The 23,255-nt window shown below is 49.1% G+C and overlaps 1 protein-coding gene across 2 annotated transcripts; it reads left to right on the top strand.

The window, feature by feature from the left end:
- NFILZ (NFIL3 like basic leucine zipper) lies at nucleotides 1-23,255 on the top strand. Of its 2 annotated transcripts, none has more exons than XM_043911761.1 (3): nucleotides 1-153; nucleotides 18,173-18,270; nucleotides 18,597-23,255. In XM_043911761.1, the coding sequence occupies exon 3, from the start codon at nucleotides 18,612-18,614 to the stop codon at nucleotides 19,467-19,469; it is 858 nt and encodes a 285-aa protein (XP_043767696.1). In that variant the 5' UTR covers nucleotides 1-153; nucleotides 18,173-18,270; nucleotides 18,597-18,611; the 3' UTR covers nucleotides 19,470-23,255. The 2 variants fall into 2 exon arrangements, with proteins under 2 accessions (XP_043767696.1, XP_043767697.1); XM_043911762.1 differs by having other exon boundaries at nucleotides 130-149.

Genomic DNA, 23,255 nt, shown 5'->3' on the forward strand with positions numbered 1-23,255 from the left:
GCCACGAGCTAACTGCAGGCAGCGGCCGGGTGTCGCCTCGACGGAAGCCCTGGTTGACTCCTCCGCGGCGGAGTCTGAGACCCCGCGCGGCCGATGTGGCTCACGGGGGACTCGCCGCGGATGCTGCGACCCGGAGGTGATCCTCGCAGGCAGGTAGCGGCCCAGCCAGGCTGGTGAACGTCCCGGGACCGGGTTGGTGAGGGGGCTCGGGAACCCACACAGGGACCACCTCCCCCTGGCATCTCAGCCCCTCTCTGGACAAGGTCCTTTCTGGCTGAGATTTCTCCCTCTGACAGCTTTCCTACCTGGCGCCGGCACTTAATGAGTCTCTCCCTGTCTTAGCACGCCCTCTCTTTCTCTCTCTGGGTCTCTGGATCTGGGGGTCTGTGGCTCCTCGGGTTTCTCTGAGTGACCCTGCCCTGGTGTCTCTTTCTGTCTGCCGCTGTCCCTTCTGTCCCGTCCAGTCCCCACTCTCCGGCCGGTGGGGGTGGGGAAGAACAGGCTTCCCCCCATCCGAGGGTCCCCTTCCTCTCCCTTCTTAGTTTCTGCCTCCTCTGCCCCTGTTGCCCATGAGGGGGAGCAAAGGTGGAGGGTGTCGTCCTGGTGAAAGGGCCGGGAGGGCTGCCTGGTGCAGGCGGCATCCAGGACCAGGCCCCGCAGAGCCGGGTGTGGGGGCATCAGGCTTCAGACCCTGAATGAGGCTGATATTCGCTTTGGGGGCCATTTTGCAGCCATCTTCTTTCCGAAGCCCACCTTTCTCCTCGCTTCCTGCCGCTTCTCCCATCACAGGGCTCCTGGCCTCCTGTCGTGTGTCTCTGCTCCTTCTGTGGGTGTTGCTGACCCCCCAAAACCCAGTCTCTGTCCCCCACATGGTGCAACTGCTGATGGCTGACGTCTGGCTAGCTGTAGCCTGGTCAGCTCTAATGCGATGAAAAAACACAGACTCCATGCATATCCATAAAGGACCCAAGAACGTGGGTCCTTAAGGGAGACTGCAGCCCCCTGGGGATGGGGGTGGGCGGGCAGGAGACTGGGTGGGGCGTTGAGGTCTCAGAAGAGGCTGCTTCAGGGACCAGGGAGGGTCTGCTGTTGCGTGGTCTTGTAAGGGGTCTGGCTGTAGGGGAGGGTCAGGTTTGTTTCTCAGGAGTCCGGCTGTGTTCTGGGATCTGGTGGTGAAGCGGCTCTAGAGGCAGTGCAGACCTGTGCGTATTTGTGCTCAGGGTTGGTGTGCTGTGGGGTCTGACTAGGTAATAACTCTGGGGAGCCAGTTATTGTAAGGATTTGAGGGTCCCTGGGCTCTGGCGTGTTGGCGATGAGGTTCCAGCAGCTGTGGAGGATGGATATGGGCGGCTTGCAGATATGGGTGGCTGGTTGCTGGGGTCTGTGGAGTGTGGGGTTGCAGCTTGTGGGTTGGTGGCCATCAGCTCTCTCACTTGCCCTGTCTCTCCTTCCCTCTCTGCCTCGTCTGTCCATCTCTTTCTCCTCCTCTTTCTCTGTCCCGCCATAGTCCACACTGATCCACACACTTGATGATGTGGCTACCATCTGGCCACAGTAGGTGCCCGGGGGCTAATGGTGGGCACTGAGTGTGGAATCGCATGTTCATTTGGAGCAAATGGGCTGGAGGTTTGTGTCTCAGAGACCTTCTCCCACCCCGGGGCAAGCTTTGTCCCATAAACTTCATCCATCTTCAGAACTCTTTTCACCTTATAAAAGGTCTCCTCTCCCAGCCCCTGTCTCCACAGGGGCTCTACTTTCTGCCTCTATGAATCTAACTCTTTTAGGCACCTCCTGTAACTGGAATCAGACTATTTGTCCTTCTGTGTCTGTCTTCTTTCACTGAGCATCATGTCCTCAAGGTTTATCCACGTTTTCTAAGTGTCAGAATCTCCTTCCCTTTTCACGGTTGAATAATACTCCATTGTGTGTGTGGATCCCCTGTCACGCTTCCATTCATCTGTCAATAGACACTTGGGTAGCTCCTATCTTTTAGATATCGTGAATAATGCTGCTAAGGGCATGGTGTACAACTATCTCTTCCAGACTCTGCTTTCAATTCTGTTTGCTATATACCCAGAGGTGGAATTGCTGGATCGTATGGTAATTCTATGTTTAAGTTTTTGAGGAACTGCCAGACTGTTTTCCACAGTGGCTGCACCATTTTGCATTCCCACCAAGAAGGTACAAGGGTTCCAGTTTCTCCACACCCTAGCCAACTTATTATTTTCTGTCTTTCGATAGAAGTCTAATGGGTATGAAGTGGTATCTCATTGTGGTTTTTTCTGTTTTACATTTTATTGGTGTATACTTGATTTCCAAAGTTGTGTTAGTTTCAGGACTTCATTGTGATTTTACTGTGCATTTCCCTAATGGTGATTGATGTTGACCATCTTTTCCTGTGTTTACTGACCATTTATCTTCTTTGGAGAAATGTCTTTTCAAGCTCTTCATTCATTTTTAAAATTGAGTTTTGTTGTTGAATCATAGTTCTCTATATATTCTGGACATTAATCCTTCACCAGATACATGACTTGCAAATGTTTTTTCCCATTTGTGAGTCGCCTTTTTACTCTGTGGATAGTGTCTTTTGATACACAAAAGCTGGGTGCATGTGCCTGCTGTCGTATGCTCACGCTAAGTCACTTTAGTTGTGTCTGACTCTGTGTGACTCTATGGACTGCAGCCCGCCAGGCTCCTCTGTCCGTGGGATTCTCCAGGCAAGAACACTGGAGTGGGTTGCCATTTCCTCCTCCAGGGTCTTCCCAACCCAGGGACCGAACCTCTGTCTTTTCCGTCTAACCTGCATTAGCAGGTGGCTTCTTTATCACCAGCACCACTGTTACGTGCTGGGTTGTAGCCAACTGTTTGCAACCCCATGGACTGACTGTAGCCTGCAAGGCTCCTCTGTTCATGGGATTTTTCAGGCGAGAATACTGGAGTGGGTTGCCATTTCCTCCGCCAGGGATCGAAGCCGTGTCTCCTGCATCGGCAGATGGATTCTTTATCACTTGAGCCACCTGGGATGCTGGGTCCAGGTGAGCTTTATCTTGGGGCCCTAGGCTTCCCAGGTGGCGCTAGTGGAAAAGAATCCACCTGCTAATGCAGGAGACAGTAAGAACCATGCGTTTGATCCCTGGGTCAGGAAGATCCCCTGAAGAAGGAAATGGCAACCCTCTCCAGTATTCTTGCCTGGAGAATCCCATGGACAGAGGAGCCTGGTGGGCCACAGTCCATGGGGTTGTTGCAGAGTCGGACATGACTTAGCACAGCGCAGAGTTCCAACCAGACCAGCGCCACTGCTGATCCAATAAAATAGCCCCTGGGACAAGACCTGGTGGCTTTTTTTTTAAATTAATTAATTAACTTTTGGTTGCATTGGGTCTTCGTTGCTGTGGGCAGGCTTTCTCTAGTTGTGGCGAGCAAGGGCTACTCTTCATTGTGGTGTACAGACTTCTCGTTGTGCTGGCTTCTCTGGTTGCAGAGCACGGGCCCCAGATGCGTGGCTTCAGTAGTTGTGGCTTCTAATGCACGTGGGATCTTCTCACACCAGGAATGGAACCTGTGTCCCCTGAGTTGGCAGGTGGATTCTCAAACACTGGACCACCGGGGAAGTCCCAGACCTACCTGGTCTTAATAAATCAGGCTTGGATGTGGGCACCTCCCTTAAAGTAGGGTTTCTCCACACACACTATTGACATTGATGCCGGACAGTCTTCTGTCCTGTGTTTTATAGTATGTTTAGCATCTCCGGCTTCTGCCGTTAGATGCCAGAGACACCCTCCCCTTGTGATGACAACCACAAATGTCTCCAGACATTGACAAACATCCCATGGGTTTAGAACCACTGTCCTAAAGCAGGAGTGGGAGGTGAGAGGATGCTGTGGGGTTGGGGGTGGGGCAGGCTTTGCAGAAAAGTCAGGAGTCCTAGTACTGCCTCAGGTGATCAAGCCTTGGTAGAATGGAAGCCTGGGAGAGATGCCAGGATTCAGTACATACACTCATTCATTCGACAAGTTGTTTATCAAGTGCCTACTACGTGCCTGGCCCAGGGGTGGGAAAACACTGGGGAGAAGAAACCCAGGCCCTGGTCTCAAAGGAGAAAGAGAGATGTGAGCCAATGAATTATATAAGTGAATGTGATAAATGCTAAGTGGCAGAAACACCTTGTTTTAGTAGGTGCAGAGCAGGGGACATGAACTATCCTGGGAGGTCAGCAAGGGCTTCTCAGAGAGGCTGCAATCCTAGGATGAGAAAAGGGCAAGCAGGGGAACCAAGGAAGAGTGGTCTGGGCAGAAGAGCCGCATGTGCAAAGACCCTGTGGTGGGTTGGAGAGGTCAGAAGGCCAGTGTGGTGGGAGCTTGGTGGGGACCAGCTCCATCTGGACTGCACAGGGTCCCCGGGTGGGGCGTGGGAGCTTTGGTCTTGATCCGTTGAGGGTTTTTCACTGGAAAGTGGCATAATCTGATTTGTGTGATGAAAGAGATTGCTCCAACAGATAGTGGCTGTAAGATGCTTAGCACAGGCAGGGTTGGGCACCCAAATAGGGCCCCCGATGATGCCACTGAGGGTTTGGGGAACCCAGAGAAGTCACAGGGTCCAGTCACTGCCTGTGTCAAGGTCCCCAGGGACAGCTCCAGCCTGTCCCTGGGAAGCACAGAGTATCCAGCTCTGGGTGGGGGCTGGGAAAGTGGGGTGTCTCTGCTTTGAGGGCACTTGCAGAGATGGCGGAGGAGAGGTACCCCTGACCTTGAGGGCAGGCCTCCCAGGGCCGGAAGCTGCTGCTCTCATTACGCTCCTGGGCCTGGTTCAGTAGGGAGACCAAGGCCCTGGGGCTCCATAGACACTGAATCCTGAGCCAGGAGCCGTGTAACAATCTCAAGGTGTCTCGAGACCTCCCATGCCCCACCCCCAGCTGTCTCTTAGGCTCCAGAGAGTGGGTTCCAGGGTCCAGATCACCCATGACTTGCTGGGTGACTCTGGGCAAGACACTGTACCTCTCTGAGCCTCTGTGGAAAAAACGGGAGAACCTGACTTCCAGGGAAGCTATGAGAATGAAGCAAGATTGTTCACGTTGGTTCATTCACTCAATAAATAGTTATATGAATAGTTATTCGGCACATACTGCATGCCAGGTGCTGGTGTAGGCCCTGGGGACAGAGAAGGGTGCCCAGGGGCTGGCATTCTAGAAACCGAAAGACACTAAGCAAATCAGTCGGTAATGAAAAAGTAAGGGAGATACTTCCTGGGTGATCCAGTGGCTGAGACTCCATGCTTCCAAGGCAAGATGCAGGGGCACAGGTTTGACCCCTGGTTGGGAAACTAAGACCTCACATGCTGCATGGCATGGCCAAAAAAAAAAAGAAGTTATAATAAGGGAGTGATAAAAGACCCTGATGCTGGGAAAGATTGAAGGCAATAGAAAGGGATGACAGAGGACGAGATGGTTGGAAGGCATCACTGACTCAGTGGACATGAGTTTGAGCAAGCTCTGGGAGATGAAGGACAGGGAACCCTGGTGTGCTGCAGTTCATGGGGTCGCAAAGAGTCAGACACGACTGAGTGACTGAACAACGAAAGGAGTGATAAGTTCATCCAATAAATGCAAAGCAAGAGAGAAAATGAATGGGGGTGTGGGTGGCAGTTTAACCTGGGGGGGGGCGGTCAGGGTAGATCTTGCTGAGGAACTGAGGAACTACTAGGAGGTGAGAGAGGGGCCACGTGTGTATCTGGAGGAACAGCATTTCAGATAGAGGGAACAGCCTGTGCAAAGGCCCTGAGGCAGGACCGGGCCTGGTGTGTTGGGGGAACAAGTGAGGAGGCCTGTGTGGCTACAGCAGGGTGAGCCGGGGGGTCAGAGCTACTAGGCTCGGTGTAGGTGTGTGTAGGCCCTGGTGGGCCTGGGTGGGGTCTGGCCACCTGCAGAGTCATTTGCAGACTTGGCTGCCTGGAAGAGAGACCCTCCTGGCAGGAGGCTGAGTGGGACCAGGGGTTGGCTGGGTCCTGGCGTTGGCTGGACATGGTGTGAGTGGTGACTGAGGCCAGGTGCCTTCAGCCCCTCCCAGGGACACCACCTCCGGGCTGGGGAGGGCGCCTGGAGCTTCTTCCCAGCAGCCAGACCCCAGCCTGCCAGGCACCGGGAAGCTGGGGTTCCTCTTGTTTTGGGCATTGCTCTGGTTTGGGCTGGAGAGATGGGGAGGCAGGGCGTGAGGGATTTGTCTGGCCAGGGGCGGAAGGCTTTAGGTACCGGAGGTGGATTTTTTCCATGTGACTTGCAGGAGGTGAATTAACATTGGGCCGTCACTCACAGGCAGCCAACCTGCCCTTGGATCAGACACCCTCCCTGCCCTCCCCACACCCTTCCGTGGGACCTGGGTGCCTCCCTGAAGCTCTTGGCGTTGACAAACAACACCCACTACCTTTTGGGACTAAGTGTGTACGTGGGTTATTTAGCAACCCAGGCACCAACCTTGCACCCATTTGACAGGTGAATAGACAGGCTTGGCGAAGACCAGGAATTTGTGTCAAGTCAGGATATGTGCCTTGCCACCTGAAGGCTCGAACCCGTGGCCTGGCTCCTGACACCCCTCCCCCATCCTCCCCGCCCCTTTCCTGCCAGGTCCTGGCTCCGGGGTCTCCAGCTGGGCTTGTGGGCTGGGCGCAGAGGTACCAACGGCTTCCGGCCACTCCCTGCGCCCCAGGAGGGGAGAGGGGAGGGCCGGCCGCAGACCAGAGTGCCTTGCTTGTTTCGCCTTGAAATCTGAGTTCCCGCACAGGGTTCTCGGTTTTAGAGGTAGGTTTCGCTGGAGCTTCTGTGAGGTAGGGTTCTCTCAGAGCGAGAGTGCGCGGCCCGGAGGCGCCATTCGCCGCCTTGAACCCTGTGAGGATGTAGCCTCTTGCGACTCTTTGGGTGGAATGGGTTGGGCTGCGCTAGGGCTGTGGGAACAGCCCCTGTGAATCCTCTCTTCCCTGGGTCACCTTCTGAGTCAGAGGAGAGCCGCATGAACAGCCTGGGGAGGAAGGCATCCCGGGGCCCTGAATCTGGCCTTCTTGATCCCCAGGCCCTGAATCTGGGAAGGGAAGGGTGGAGAAGTCAGAGAGTGGGACTGAGAGAAGCAGTTTCCGACCCCCCCCCCCCCATTGCATAGCTCTTGTGACAGGCAGCTCATTACCACTCGAGATAGCCTCTGCTGGGATTTTTAGAAAAATTTCTCCCTCTCTGTGGTCCTTTCTCTGCCTTCTGGGACTACACAGAGCATACCCCTTCTCCAAATATTTCACTCCTCCTGCATTTACTGAACATCTGTTCTGGAGATTGGGTTTTCCCTGGTGGCTCAGTGATAAAGAATCCGCCTGCCAATGAGGAGATACAGGTTCAATCCCTGGGTAGGGAAGATCCCTGGAGAAGGGAAATGGCAACCCACTCCAGTATTCTTGCCTGGGAAATCCCATGAACAGAGGAGCCTGGTGGGCTACAGTCCATGGGTTCACAAAAGAGTCAGACACAACTTAGCAGTTGAAGGGTGACAAATTCTGGAGATCTGTGGACATGGGGAGGCAGACTCAAGAGTGATCCCTGTGGAGGTGATGGTGAAAGCCCCTGGGTACGGGGAGCCAGAAGATGCTCCTGGTCTAGATAGAGGGATCAGTCTGGTGGGCTTCCTGTATGAGGTAACAGCTAGGCTCAGTTCCGAAGGATGAATAAGATTTGGCCAGGGAATTGGTGAGGGAAGAGAAAGAATGTTTCAGGCAGAAGGAACAGCATGTAGAGATGAGAGAACATCTTTTCAGTAAATGAAAGAGGTTGTAACTGGCTGGAATGGTGTATTTGAGGAGGGATATTGGGGCTACTGAGGGCAAAATAGGGAGATGCTTGAGGCAGTGGTCCAGGTGGAAAGAAAGGGGCACTTTTACTCCTCAGACACGGTTTAAGCCTAACTGTGTTTCATATTGCCTAACTGTTTTGCCAGGAAGCAATTGACACCTCCGCCTTCTAGATATAGAAGTGCCTATCTCACCGCATCCTTGCTAGCATTGGGTTTTATCGTTTTTTAAAATCTTTGCCAATTTCAGTTGGAAAAAAACAGTATCTCATTGTGTAAATGAAAACAAATGAGTATTCCTCTTATAAGGGATGGGGGCAAACCATTTTTCCGGAGATGCATCACCCACGTGAATGCCACCTCTTGCCATTAGGTATTAAGAAGTCTTACACCCACTGGAGAGTTTGTGGTCATTTGTAGCTCTCCACTTAGCACGGAACAAGGGAACAGCTTGTGGGCTCCTTTTGGCCACATAGGTGGGGAATTTATGGGCTTACTCTCTCTTCTTTGATTCATCTTTTTTTTTTTTTTCTCACCTTTAAAATTTTCCTTTCAAACTTTTTTCTCTCTTCTGTCTTGGTGGTTGAGACCCAAGTGACTGTAGTTTGTTCTTACCTGGGGTGTCTTTGGGCTCAAAGAAGGAGTTTGCTCAGCTTCAGGAAGGTGTTCTGTGTGAGACCATCTGGACATGTCAGGTGTCTTGTACACACAACTTACTATTTAATTCTCAAAACATCTGCATGTGATAGCGTCCCTTGAACCCATTTTTATTGTTGTTGTTAAGTTGCTAAGTCCTGTTCAACTCTTTGAGACCCCAAGGACTGCAGGATGCCAGCCTTCCCTGTCCTACATCATCTCCTGGAGTTTCCTCAAATTCATGTCCATCGAGTCAATGATACCATCCAACCATCTCATCCTCTGTCACCCTCTTCTCCTCCTGTGCTCAATTTTTCCCAGCATCAGAGTCTTTTCCAGTGAGTCAGCTCATCGCATCAGGTAGCCAAAGTACTGGAGCGTTAGCTTCAGCATCAGTCCTTTCAATGGATGTTCAGGGTTGATTTCCTTTAGGATTGAGTGGTTTGATCTCCTTGCAGTCCATGGGACTCTCAAGAGTCTTCTTCAGCACCACAGTTTGAAAGAATCAATGCTTTGGTGATCAGCCTTCTTTGTGGTCCAACTCGCACATCCATACGTGACTACTGGAAAAATCATAGCTTTGATTAGATGGATCTTTGTCGGCAAAGTGAACCCATTTTATGGACGAAGAATCAGAGGCTCAGAGACCAGCATCCCATGGTCAATACTGGCTATTCCTCTTCTGACATTCAGATTCTGTTTAATTAAATTCTAATTTGTGAGGAGAGGGCTGTGCTTTGCTCCATACCCCTCGTTCCCACCCTGCCCAGTCAGAGAATGGAAGCCCTGCTTCTCATCAGGAAGGAACTTTGAAGTTCAGCTCAGCAGCAACCTTATAACACAGGGTAAGGAAAGAAAAACAGAAAAGGGAGAGAGGGGAGCCATAGAACACCCTTGGAGAGTCATAGATGGCCTCAGGGCTCAGGTCCTGAGCTAGACTGCAGTTCTGGGCTTTTCAAAACTGAGCTCTGAGTACTATCAATTTTGGCCACTAAAATTCCATCTGACCTTGGTAAGTCTGTTCCCAAATCTGGATCTCAGTTTCTGCTTCTACTAGGCAACCCATGTCTTGAGTTTTTTTGTTTTTTTTTCTTAGTAACTATATTTTTCATAGCTGAGCAATTCATTCTTTTAAAATATCTACTTCCTTTTGTTTTATAACCTCCTGTTCTGGTCTTATGGTTAGTATTCCGTCCTTTATCTTTTTGAATCACTTTATCTATTCATTGTAAAACTCTTTGAAGATTGCCCTGATTATCTCTGTTTCTGCAGATGTAAATTATTCCAGTTGGGGAGTTTGTGGCAACTTCATGAAGTGGTTGTGAATTCCTCATCTCTTCAGGATCTCTTCCCCCGTCCTCTGTGTCTTCTGAGAATGTGTGTCCTTGACGTCATATATTAGGGGGCCCTACACGTCCGTGGGTGGGGGCATCCTTGTCATTGGGCGTCTCTGCTTTGATCTCTGGTTCACGTTGGCGCTTCTCTGTCCAAGTGTTTGGAGGAGGAACGAGGGAGGTCTCTGTGTATACTCGGTCTGCTGTCTCGAATGGAAGTCCAATTTCATCATCTATAAACTGATACCGTTGTGTTGGATGGACTGTAAGAGTTTATCCTTTCCATATATAATAGTTTGTGTCTGCTAATCCCAAACTCTCAATCCTTCCTTCCCCCACCTACTCCTCCATTGGCAACCAGAGTCTGTCTTCTAGGTCTGTGAATCTTTCCGTTTTGTGTGGGTATTTTCAACTCAGATAACCATTAGCGTCTGGCAGCAGAAGCTTAGTGGGAGAGGATTCTAACCCTACCACCACCATCAAATAAAAAACAGCCCTGTGACTCATTTTGTACTGTTATTATGTACTGGCTCTTCACACATATGATTTCATTCTTTGTAGAGCTAATGAAGTAGGTACCACTATTACCTTCATTTTAAATGAGGCATTGGAAGCTCAGAGGGGTGACAGGACTTGCCCCACACACTCAGCTGGGAGGGAGAATCTGAACCCAGGGAGAACTGGCTGAAGCTCTTTCCTCTGTCCGTCCTGTGCATCATTCTGACAGCCTGGATGTTCATCTCAGCCCTGCCCATTACCAGCTGTTCCGTACCTGGACCCCTTTGTCCTCTGTGGACACTGACCTCTATTCTTCAGAGGTGCTAAACAAACTCAAAACTCTGTCCTCAGTGGAAGAAGTAGGGGAAAAGCCAGGAAGAGTCAGCTGATGTGTTCAAGTGTGGGCTCTAGTGTCTGTTGCACCTGGAGGCAGGTGACTGACTCAGGTAAGTCACTGGGTCTCTCAGCTGTTTTCATCTTTCAAATGAGGATAATAACTGAGCGTTTCTCTCTGAGTGGTGGTGAGTGCAGAGTAAGATATTGCGTATGCCTGGCATGCAGTAGGTGCTCAGCAAACATTACCACTTTCCTTAGAGACTGGAATAGGGGTAGAGGAATGTGAATGTCAATTCATCAGATCCTTAGGGGCCGGAGAGAGAAGCTTCTCGAACACTCACACAGAGAACACATTCTAACAGGGAAAAAGTCTAGTGAAGGTGGATTTTGCTCTGTACCAGGAAGACCTCCCCCTCCTCCTTCTCATTCTTCCCCTTCTTCCCCTCCCCTTCCTCCTCTTTCTTCTTCCCCTTCTCCTTCTTTATCTTCTTCTTCTTTTTTTTTTTTTAAACAAAATTGATTGAAGTATAATTGATTTACAATGTTGTGTTTAATTTATGGTGTTGGTTTCGTCACTCAGTCTGTCCAGCTCTTGTGAACCCATGCACTGGAGCCTGATAGGCTCTTTTGTCCATGGGATTCTCCAGGCAAGAATACTGGAGTGTGTTGCCACTTCCTTCTCCAGTGTTTAATTTATGCTGTACAGCAAAACGACTCAGTTATACACATATACTTTTTCATATTCTTTTCCATTATGATTTGTTTTTTTTTTTACAGGATACTGAATATAGTTCCCTGTGGTATGCAGTGAAAAGTGAAAGTGATAGTCACTCAGTCATGTCTGACTCTATGCAACCCCATGGAATATAGTGCACCAGACTTTTCTGTCCATGGAATTCTCCAGGCAAGAATACTGGAGTGGATTGCCTTGCCTTCCTCCAGGGGACCTTTCTGACTCAGGAACCGAACCCAGGTTTCCTGCATTGCAGGCAGACTCTTTCCCATCTGAGCCACCAGGCAAGCACAGTAGGATCTTTAAAAAATATCTTTTTATTGATCTATTTTTATTTTTGGCTGTGCTGGGTCTTCTTTGCTGCATGAGCTTTTATCCAGTTGAGGCAAGCAGGGGCTACTCTAGTTCTGGTGTAAAGGCTTCTCGTTTGCCGTGGCTTCTCTTGTTGCAGAGCACAGGCTCTAAGGTGAGTGGGCTCAGTAGCTGTGGCTCCCAGACTCTAGAGACCTGGGATTGAACCCATATTTACCACTGAACCACCAGGGAAGCCCCTAGAGTAGGATCTTGTTGTTTGTCCATCCCGTATTATAATAATTTGCAACTGGCAATCCCAAACTCTCAATCCTTCCGTCCCCCACCCCTCTGCCTTGGCAACCACATATCTGTTCTCCATGTCTGTGAGTCTGTTTCCATTGTGCAGATAAGTTCATTGGGGTCGTATCTTAGATTCCACACATAGGTGATACCATATGGTATTTGTCAGAAAGACCTTGACTCTGAGACATCACCCAGCCTTGCAGCGGCTGACTTTAGTGAATGAGTTCCTCGTCACTTGGGGGAACCGAGAAGAGCCTTAATTGCCACCAGTCAGGGAGTCAGTGGAGGGTGGTGGGGCTGGGGTGGAGTTGCACTGGGCCATCTCTGAGGGAGATTTTCCGGTTTCCTCGTCCCCTCACTGGCCGATTCATGGGAAGTGTCCCCTGACTTGCCCGCCCCCACCAGCACCTCCTCCACGACCACAGGAAGGCCCAGCCCAGCGCTTGCTGTGCCTTCTCTAAATAAACTCAGGCAGCTGAGCTATCTACTGCCCCATCTCCCTCTGGGTTCCTGTGGAGGTGTCGGGGTGGTGGTTAGGGGGGCCTCTGGCCAAGCCACAGGGAGGAGGGGACTCCGCACAGTGAAGCTGAACCCTGTCGGCCTCACGGGCTTAGCGTGAGAGCCTCCGGTTCCTCCTCTAGCTGACCACCAGCCCACGCACCGCCTTCTTCCCTGGGCATCTGCTGGCTTTGACTTGGGCTTAGATGACCCTTAGGCTGTCCTCCTCCCTTTCCAGTCCAGCTGGCCCCCATCCTCTTTCCCTGAGCCAGAATAGTGCCCTCCAGACGCTGGTCCCAGGGTCCTGGGATATGCCTTTGACACCCGTCATCTCCTGGCTTTGTGAGGGCAGGGAGACTGTTCAGTTTTCCTCTGCTGTCCCAGTAACCACCTTAGAACCTGGCACAGTGTTGTATGAGTGAATGAATATATATCCCAAGGTGTTTTGTGAAGTTAATATTTCATGGCCAAATACATTTGAGAACTTCCAAGTCAAACACAAGTTAAACCTTTTTGCAGGACTCGTCAGGGCCTTTAATGATTCTCATGTCTTTGTGATTTTCATATAAGAACAAAGAATGCAATATTTTTCAAATATATTTGTACCTCTTTCTTTTGACAGACCACTGTTGCCACTGGGGTTCTTTTTTTTTTTTTTAAATAGTTTCATTTATTTATTTGTGGCTGTGCTGGATCTTGGTTGCTGCCCGGGGTTTGCTCTACTTGCGGTGAGTGGAGTCTGCTGTCTAGTTGCAGTGCTTGGTCTGCGCATTTCAGTGGCTTCTCTTGTTGCAGAGTATGGGCTCTAGGGCGAGTGGGCTTAGTAGTTGCATCTCGACTCCCAGGCTCTATAGCACAGGCTCAATAGTTGTGATGCATGGGCTCAATTACTCTGCGACATGTATCTTCTTGGACCAGGGATTAAACCCATTGTCTCCTGCAATGGCAGGCTGATTCTTTACCCGTGAGCCATCAGGGAAGCTGGGCCACTGGGATTCTTGAGAATAAACTTTTGCAAAATGTGGGTCTAGGATTATGGTCAGAATTCCTAGGACTGTTGTTATTTGACTGTTTATGCCGCCATGCTTTTTCAAACATGGCCAAGAGCACAGAATAAAAGATTTAACTTCAAACAATAACATTAGAGGAGAAAAACTGCATTCCCAACTCAAGAAAGCCACTAGAGTTCATCTCAAAACCCAGTGCTGAGTTTCCTGGTGGCCAAAGCAAGGAGGCTGATGAAGTGGATTTCACAGTTTTAGACTGGCGGTTCAGCAGGAGGGCCAAACATTCTCTATGTGTGAACAAGATTCTGTTTTTATTCATTTATGTGTCTATTCACTCATTCAACAAATATTTATTTACCCACTACTATCTATGAGCCCTAAAGGAGATCAGTCCTGGGTGTTCATTGGAAGGACTGATGCTGAGGCTGAAACGCCAATACTTTGGACACCTCATGCGAAGAATTGACTCATTTGAAAAGACCCTGATGCTGGGAGGGATTGGGGGCAGGAGGAGAAGGGGACGACAGAGGATGAGATGGCTGGATGGCATCACCGACTCGATGGACATGAGTTTGAGTAAACTCCGGGAGTTGGTGATGGACAGGGAGGCCTGGTGTGTTGCGATTTATGGGGTTGTAAAGAGTCGGACACGACTGAGCGACTGAACTGAACTGAACTGATCTATGAACCCAATGTCAGGCACAGGAATACAATGGTAAACCAAAAAAAAAAAAAAAAAAAAAAAGGCACATGCTGTCCTCATGGAGGTTATTCAGTGGTTTTTTAGAACAAAATTGTCAGCCCTCAATGTCCACTTTTCCCTTGAGCCCATTCTGAGTCAGAACGCTCATACCTTGCTCTGGTTTTCCTCTCACCCTGTTTTGCATCAGAATCATAGAAGGTGATGACATTCTAGGTGCAGGGAACCCAGGGGTTCAGTAGAGACCAGATCTTTGTATCGGAATTTTCAGGAAAACCAACATGGGAAAATGGGCTATGGTAAAGGAGGTGGTTCCCCATCCTTGGGGTGTCCCCGGGGCATCTTTTCTGAGTTCCACTCTGGGGGTTGGGAATCTAACGACTTTGCTGCTTCTGTCTGCTCCTTGTGCTCAGTCCCTTAGTTGTGTCTGACACTCCATGGACTGTAGCCCGCCAGGCTCCTCCATCCATGGGATTCTCCAGGCAAGAATGCTGGAGGAGGTTGCCATTTCCTCCTCCAGGGGATCTTCCTGGCCCAGGAATTGAACTCGCGCTGTAGATGGATTCTTTACTGCTGAGCTACTGGGGAAGTCCCCATTTGCTCCTCTTCTTTAATTTTTTTTATTTGATTGCATCTGGCCTCCATTGTGACACGTGGGACCTTTGTTGAGTCATGCAGGATGTCCAGCTGTGGTGCGGGGCTCCAGAGCACGGAGGCTCTCGAGTTGTGGCACTTGGGCTCCAGAGCGTATGGGCTCAGCAGGTGCTCCAGGGGATGTGAGATCTTAGCTCCCTGACCAGGGATCCAACTCGCATTCCCTGCATTGAAGGTGGATTCTAAACCACTGGACCACCAGGGAAGTCTCCTGCTCCTATTCTTAACATCCTAGTTCTTCAACACTAGTCATGTGGGAAGTTCTTATCAATTGCTTTCTTATTAGTTGGATGGATGGGTGGACTCATGGCAGGATATATAGATGAATACATGGATTTGTGGAAGGATGACTGGCACATAGGAAAGATGTGTTAGATGAATGAGAAAATGGAGGAAGAGAAGGTGGGTGAGTGGGACCAGTAAATGGATATATGGATGGAAAGGCGCCTGGCCCTTAGTAAAGGCACAAAATTATTATTATGAAAATATTCCTAGTGTGGTAAAATACACATATCATAAAATTTATCACCTTAACCATTTTTAAGCATACAATTCAGTGGTATTAAATACATTCACTTGACATGGATTGTGCAGCCATCATCACCATCCTTCTTCATAACTCTTCTCATCTTCTAAAACTGAAATTCTGTATCCGTTAAACACTAACTCACTTCTTTCCCTCAGCCCCAGCAACCACAATTTTATCAATACTTTCTGTCTTTACAGCTTTGACTATTCAGGGCTTCCCTGGTGGCTCAGATGGTAAAGAATCTGCCTGCCGTGAGAGAGACCCAAGTTCAATCCCTAGGTTGGGAAAATCCCCTGGAGGAGGGCATGGCGCCCCACAGCAGTATTCTTGCCTGGAGAATCCCATGGACAGAGCCTGGTGGGCTACAGTTCTTGACTACCTTAAGTCCCTCCAATAAGTGGAACCACACGAAAGGAGCGTTTATTCTTTAGTCATTGGGTTATTTCAGTGAGCATAATGCCTTTAAGTTGCATCCACATTGAAGCATGTGTCAGAATTTTCTTCCTTTTTTAAAAAAAATTCTTTTTATTGTAGTATATTTTCAACATTGTGTCCGTTTCAGGTGTACAACTAAGTGAACTGGTTATACTTATGCGTGTGTATCTTAAGTCACTGCAGCCGTGTCCTACTCTTTGTGACTTATGGACTGTAGCCCTCCAGGCTCCTCTGTCTATGGGATTCTCCAGGCAAGAATACTGGAGTGGGTTGCCAAGCCACTCTCAGGGACGGAAAATACATCTCTTATGTCTCCTGCGTTGGCAGACAGGGTCTTTACCACTGGCATCACTTGGGAAGCCTTATACACTGGATATATACCCAAAAGAATTGAAAGCAGGGTCTCCTTTTAAGAATTTCCTTCCTTTTAAAGGCTGGACAATATTCTGCAGTTTGGATGGACTGCCTATCCATTCATCTGTTGATGGACACTTGGGTTACTTCCACCGTTTGGCTATTATGAATAATGCTGCTACGAACATGGGTGTACAAATGTTTCTTTGAGACCCTGCTTTCAATTCTTTTAGGTATATATCCAGTGGGCTTCCCAGGTGGTGCTAGTGGTAAAGAACCCACCTGCCAGTGTAGGAGATGTAAGAGATGAGGTTGGTTCGATACCTGGGATTGGGAAGATCCCCTGGAGAAGGGTATGGCAACCCACTTCAGTATTCTTGCCTGGAGAATCCCATGGACTGAGGAGCCTGGCAGGCTACAGTCCATGGGGTCACAAGAAGTCAGACATGACTGAAATGACTTAGCAGGTATAACCAGAAGTGGAATTGCTGGATCATGTGGTAATTCTATTTTTTTTTTTTTTGAGGAACCATCATACTGTTCTCCACAATGGCTACACCATTTTACATTCCCACAAGCAGTTCATAAAAGTTCCCATTTCTCCACATCCTGGCCAACCCTTGCTACTTTCTGCTGCTTTGATAGTAGTCATCTGAGGAGGTGTGAAGTGGTATCTCATTGTGGTTTTGATTTTCATTTCCCTAATGATTAGTGATACTGAGTATCTTTTCATGTGCTTTTTGGCCATTTATATAGCTTCTTTGGAGAGATCTACTCAAGTCCTTTGTTCATTTTTGAATTGAGTTGTTTGGTGTTTGTTGTTGTTGAGTTTTAGGACTTTCCTATATATTCTGGATACAAATACCTATGTAATCTGCAAATTATATCAGCTTTATGATTTGCAAATATTTTATCCTATTCTGTGGGTTGCCTTTTTATTTTGTGGATAGTGTCCTTTGTTGTGCAAAATTTAAACATTTTCGTGAGGTCCAATTTGTCTATTTTTTGTTTTTCCTGTAGGCACAATATTACTTTAAAAATAAAGCTAACAGTGAATGAATTGACAGATGGATGAGTGAGTGGGCAGGAAATAGACAGAGGATTGTACAGTCAAATGGGGGATGGATGGGTGTCCTTCACTATCTCCTGGAGTTTGCTCAAATTCATATCCATGAAGATGGAATTCATGTCCATGGTGTCAGTGATGCTATCTAACCATCTCATCCTCTACCACCTCCTTCTTCTTTTGCCTTCGATCTCTCCTAGCACAGGGTCTTTTTCAATGAATCGGCTCTTCTCATCAGGTGGCCAAAGTATTGGAGCTCCAGCCTCAGTATCAGTCCTTTCAATGAATATTCAGAATTGATTTCCTTCAGGATTGACTGGTTTGATCTCCCTGCAGTCCAAGGGACTCTCATCTTCTCCAGCATCACAATTTGAAAGCATCATTTCTTTGGCACTCAGTCTCCTTTATGGTCCAACTCTCACATCTTTACATGACTACTGGGAAAACTATAGCTCTGACTATACAGACTTTTGCTGGCAAAGTGATGTCTCTGCTTTTTTTTTTTTTTTTTGATGTCTCTGCTTTTTAACACACTGTGAAGTTTTGTCATAGCTTTCCTTCCAAGGAGCAAGCGTTTTTTAATTTCATAACTGCAGTCACCATCTGCAGTGATTTTGGAGCCCAAGAAAATAAAATCTGTCACTGTTTTCACTACCCCCCCCCCCCACTTCTATGTGCCATGAAGTGATGGGACCGGGATGGATGGATAAATAGATGGTGGTTGGTGGATGAAGGGATGAATGGATGGAATGGGAGTTGGCTAGGTAGGTCGGTGAAGGGTGTATGACTGAGTGGGTGGGTGAAGAGAAGACCTTATGAATATATATAAGGAGGGTGGATGGGCAGGTGGAAACCTCTGGCTGCAGATGGAGATCTTGGTGTACAACCTTGGCACTTTTCAGGTGAGTAGTGGCTTATCTTCTGACCCCACCTTGGCTCAGTTTAACTCCACGGACACACATTCTCTTTTTCTAGGTTTGGCTTTCCTCCTATGTCTCTCTGGGTCTCCAAGAATCCTACCCTGGAGCTCAGACTGAACTGAGCCCTCGGCTTGTGTGCTGACCTCCTCAGTGGTAAGAACTCCTGGGAAGGAGCCTCCGCCTTCCTGAGGATATGGGACCCAACCTACTCCCCCTGACTCCAGGGGCTTCCTTTTAAGCCAGAAATCTCTGCTCTCTGGCAGCCTCACCCACTTCTCCCTCAGACATCAAACCATCCCATCAGCTCCCCACTCTTTCTGCTACACTCCTTTCTGCCTACACCCAGCTCTCCAGCCCAATTTCCACTCTATCCTGGGCCCCTCCCCTGGGGGTGGTGGAGATACGGGATAAATTAGAGGAAGGAGTCATTCAGGGCAGGTTCCTGCTTCCAGTCCAAGAATTCGTCTTTCCTCCCCCAGGGCTCCCAGGCGACCATGGATGTGGGTCTCTTGGTCCTCCCGGACGTACCCCAGGGTCACCGCAAAACTCTGCCGGGAGCGCGGGTCCGAGGTCCGGCCGTGCGCCGGCAGCGGGAGTTCATGCCGGAAGAGAAGAAGGACACGGTTTATTGGGAGAAGCGCCGGAAGAACAACGAGGCGGCCAAGAGATCCCGCGAGAAGCGCCGTCTCAATGACGCGGCCCTGGAGGGCCGGCTGGCCGCCCTGCTCGAGGAGAACGCTTTGCTCAGGGCTGAGCTGCGGGCGCTCAAGCATCGCTTTGGCCTCCTTCCCGCCACGGGTGGGACCCGGACCCTGCCTACTCTGCTATGGGACTCCCCCTGGCCTGGGGACCCCAGTCCTAGGGCTGATCAGACCCCGACTCTACCTGGCTCCCACGGCTGCCTCTTGAGACCGTGTTCCCTGGACGCTGGCGTTCCGGGATGCTGGCGCTGCCTAGTGGCTCACAGGTGGACTAGCCTGGCCACTCCCCCCAGGTCCCTCCAGGACCCTGCCTCCAAAAGAGTGGACATAGCCTTGCAGGCTGCCCTGCCAGCTGCCTTCTTTAGCTGTCACCTCCTGGATAGGCATGGGGGCCCCAGACCAGAGCTCAGGCCCTGCTGGGGGCTGTGGTCACCCATACCCACCGCGTGCCGGGCCTCAGGGTCCTCAGAGGTGTTGCTGACACCTGGTGTTGATCCCATGGGGTTGCCTCCCAGAGTGGCCTGCCCGGTCCCGGAGAACCATCCCCAGGAGGATCTGGCTCAGGCCTCCCTGCCCCACAAATTGCGAATCAAGTCCCGAGCTTCCAGCAGAGAACCTTGGGGCTGGGAAGGTGATGGGAGCCCCATCTGAAAGCTTCCCCTGGGCAAGGCCAGGCCTGCAAGGGTGTAGTGGGGACTGATCATGTGTTTGTCTGGGAGTATGAGTGGCTTGGCTTTGACCCAGCTCCAAATACTGGGCAAGGCTGGGGGTAGAATCCACTTTTTAGTGTCCAGACCAGATTTTTAAGAGGAGAGTCTGTGGGACCTTGGGTCATACCATGGTTCCTATTCTGCCTGAAATATGTTTTGGGTAGGCACTTTTTCTTCCTCTTTCCATTTATCCATCCATCCATCCATCCATCAATCCATCCACCCATCTATCCTTCTGTCTACCCTCCCATCCATTCACTGATCCTTGCGTGTGTCCATCTGTCCACTCATCCATCCACCCATCTATGCATTTGTCCACCCATCCATCCACCCACCCATCCATCCTACCTTTCATTCATGCATCAATCTATCCATATACCCACCCACCCATTCATCTATCCACCCATCTATGCATTTGTCCATCCATCTATCCATCCATCCTTCCTTCCTTCCATCCTTCTGTCTATTCTTTCATCTAAACACTCAGCCATCTAATCACATCAACTCACCCACCCATCCTCCCTTTCTCCCTCCCTTCCTCCCATCTATCCATCCTTAGATCTATTGATCCATCCACCCAATCACTTTGCTCTGAGTCTACACACCTATCCATTCATCCATTCATCTACCTACCCATATGTCTATCCATTCATTGATTCTTTTATACATTTAATCACTCATTCATGTGCTCAGTTGATCATTCATTCATTCTCTCACTCATTTATTTACAATTCATAGTGCCCAGCTTAGTAACAAGCATGAGAACACATTTCTGGCTTTGGGGTTCCTATTCTAGGGGGATGGTGGGTACTGGGAACAGACATACTGAGGGCCATACTGAAGGAGGAGGTAACATCTTAGGATGTCTGACTCCTCACTTCCTGCAGGGGCGGGTGTGTGTACTTACCACCTGGTGTGGAGGTCAGACTTACCCAGTTCAGGTGGCTCCCTCTGTTCACTGAATCACGGCCTGAGCCTCTGGAACAGACCCTCAGTGTCTAAGGGTGTGTATGTTAGTCTTCTCTCTCTCTTTGGCTACTTGTACCTTAGAAGACCTCTCAGCCCCAGTACACATCCTGGGCTTGGAGACTTACATCTCCCAAGAAGATCCCGAGGAGGCAGGAAGGAGGGCTGCCTGGAAGTGGCAGCTCTAGCCCGTTCCCTTCTTAGCCAGAGCCCACTGTTAGAAAGGGGTAGACTGGGGGTGCAGAGAAGTTGGCTCTCAACACAAAGATGCCACATAGTTGTGGCTGATCATGCACAGAGGCCTTAAATGCAGGCTTGGCCCTAGAAATGTTAAAAAATGCTAACAAGCAGACAGAAGAAGGAAGTCAGGGCATAGCATACCACCTCTGGGAGATGTGGGTAGTTTGGTGCTTCCTCTTGGTGAGTCCACTCACCTGGTGTGTCTGAAGTGTCTGAGCCCAGCTCACTCACCCCTCGTGTACTCAGGGAAATGGGGGTTGGCGGCCCTTGGATCATTCAAGTCCCTTTTAACCTTCCAGCTCCAGTTGGAAAAGCCCAGAGAAGGATCTGCCTAAAACAGGTCATAGAATTTCAACATCAGGAGGGGCTCCAAGAATCTAGTGATGAGTGGTTATCCAGTCTCTACCTGAATTCCTCTAGGGATGGAGAACTCACTCCCTTCAAAACCCCATTACCATTCCTTCTCTAGAGCCAGAACCCACTGCTTGCAAACTTCTACCTCTGATCCTATTCTTACCACAGGGGACCACTCAGACCGCCCCCCCGCCCCCTCCCTCTACTTGGAGGTGGCCTGTGGAGACTCGGTTCCTCTTCTCCAAAGTAGAGACCACCACACCTACCTCAGATGGTCTGAGAAGATTAAATCTCATTTACTGTGTGCATAGCACTTCATACACAAGTGTTTGACAGATGTTAACTCCTCTCTCTTCTTTTCCTTTTTAGAAAGCACTCATGCTCCCAACCCCAGAGTAGTGCTGTCTTCAGGGGAAATGTCCTCTCATTCTTCAAAATTGTTTCCCTTCACCCTAACCTGGCTCTTTACTATTTTTTTTTGTCAATGCCATTTATATATGATGGCTGTTGGGACTGAATATGAATCATTTCTTCATCAAATATTTTTTTTTCAATAAATATTTTTTTGATCTCCTACTGTGTGTCAAACAGGAACTGGATGAGGGAAGAAGTATTCCACACTGAAGTGTTTGCAAGTGGAAACTTGCACAAATGTCTAAACTGTTCACCCAAGACATGTCAATTACTCATTTGGTGGGCTCTGGGGCCATAGGTGTGGCCTCTACCCTCTGACAACCAGTGGGCGGCTGCAGCCTTCCATGTGGCTGCCTGGGAGTTGCTGCTGTAAGAACCATCCAGTGCCATGTTCCACCCTGGGGCATCCATGGGCCCCTTGGGTCATGTCTGCAACAACGGGATTGAATTGGGGACCAGATTTTAGGACACTGTGCAGCCACATGTTATGTTTCCTCTTCCACCCATCCTTGTAGGCTGGGGAGATTTCTTCGGCTATCAATGCATGAGATTCCCTTCCTGCTTCGGGTGTGCCTGGCTCATATCGAATGTGCAACGGATATTGAATGAAAGTTTCTGCCCACCTGATTGGTGAATGCTGGGGGCAGAGATAAAATGAGTTGAAGATGTCGATGAGGCTGCATTTCTCTGCTTTGTCTGCAAGGGTTAACAGACACATCTTGGCGGAACACTGTGCCACCTGGATCCTTGACGCTCAAGTCATGATCCATGAGCCAGCATCATCAGGATCACTGGGAGCTTGTTAGAAATACAGAGTCCCAGGCTCCTCCCTGAACTGCTGAGTCAGAAGCTGTGTTTTAACAAGATTCCCAGGAGACCCGTATGCCCATTGAAGTTGGAGAAGCAGTGACCCAGAGCAGTTGGCAAACTCCTCCTATACGAAGCAGTCACAGAGTGAATATTTTTGACTTTGTGGGATGGCTGCTGTTGCATCTACTCCATCTTTTCATTGTAGCATGAAAGCAGCCAAAGACAGTATGTAAATAAGTGGACATAGCTGTGTTCCAATAAAACTTTATTTCCCTAAACAGGTGTAGCCAGAAGTGGCCCAAGGGCCATAGTTTACTGTTGGTATATACCCAGGAGAGAAATTGCAGACCTGCATGGTGTTTGTCTTCATCCTTGACATTGTCAAAGTGTTCCACTGAGTGGTATTACCAATCCATATTCCTTTGCATGCAGAGGATGTCCGTGTGTGCTGACATATGATGATTTTTCTGAACTGTTTGGTTTTTGTCAATCTGGTGAGTGTAAAATGAATTTAACCTGCATTCATCTGCTGAACATCTTTGCCAAAATCTGTTGGCCACTTGGGTTTCCTCTTCTATGAATTGCCTGTTCTGCTGGGATATTTACCTTTTTCTTGTTGATTTCTCAGAGCTCTTTATATATTCCAGATATACATCCTCTGTCACATGTGAACATCGCAGCATTCTTGCCTGATTTGTCTTTTCATCTTTTTTCTGGCAGATTTTGTTGAAGACAAGTTCTAAAATCAGATGTTGCCAAATGTATCCTTCTTTTCTATTGCAGTTGTACATCTCTGTCTTGTTTAAGAATCCTTCCATACCTCAAGGTCATGAAGATAGTCTCCTAAATGTTCCCATAAATGTTTACAAGTTTTGCTTAATCCATCTCTTTGTGTATGTGTGTGTGTCATTTTGTGTTGGGTTGTGGTTTAGTCCCTAAGTCA

This window comes from Cervus elaphus, chromosome 9 (genome assembly GCF_910594005.1).
Source record: "Cervus elaphus chromosome 9, mCerEla1.1, whole genome shotgun sequence".
In the NCBI taxonomy this organism is placed as follows: domain Eukaryota; kingdom Metazoa; phylum Chordata; class Mammalia; order Artiodactyla; family Cervidae; genus Cervus; species Cervus elaphus.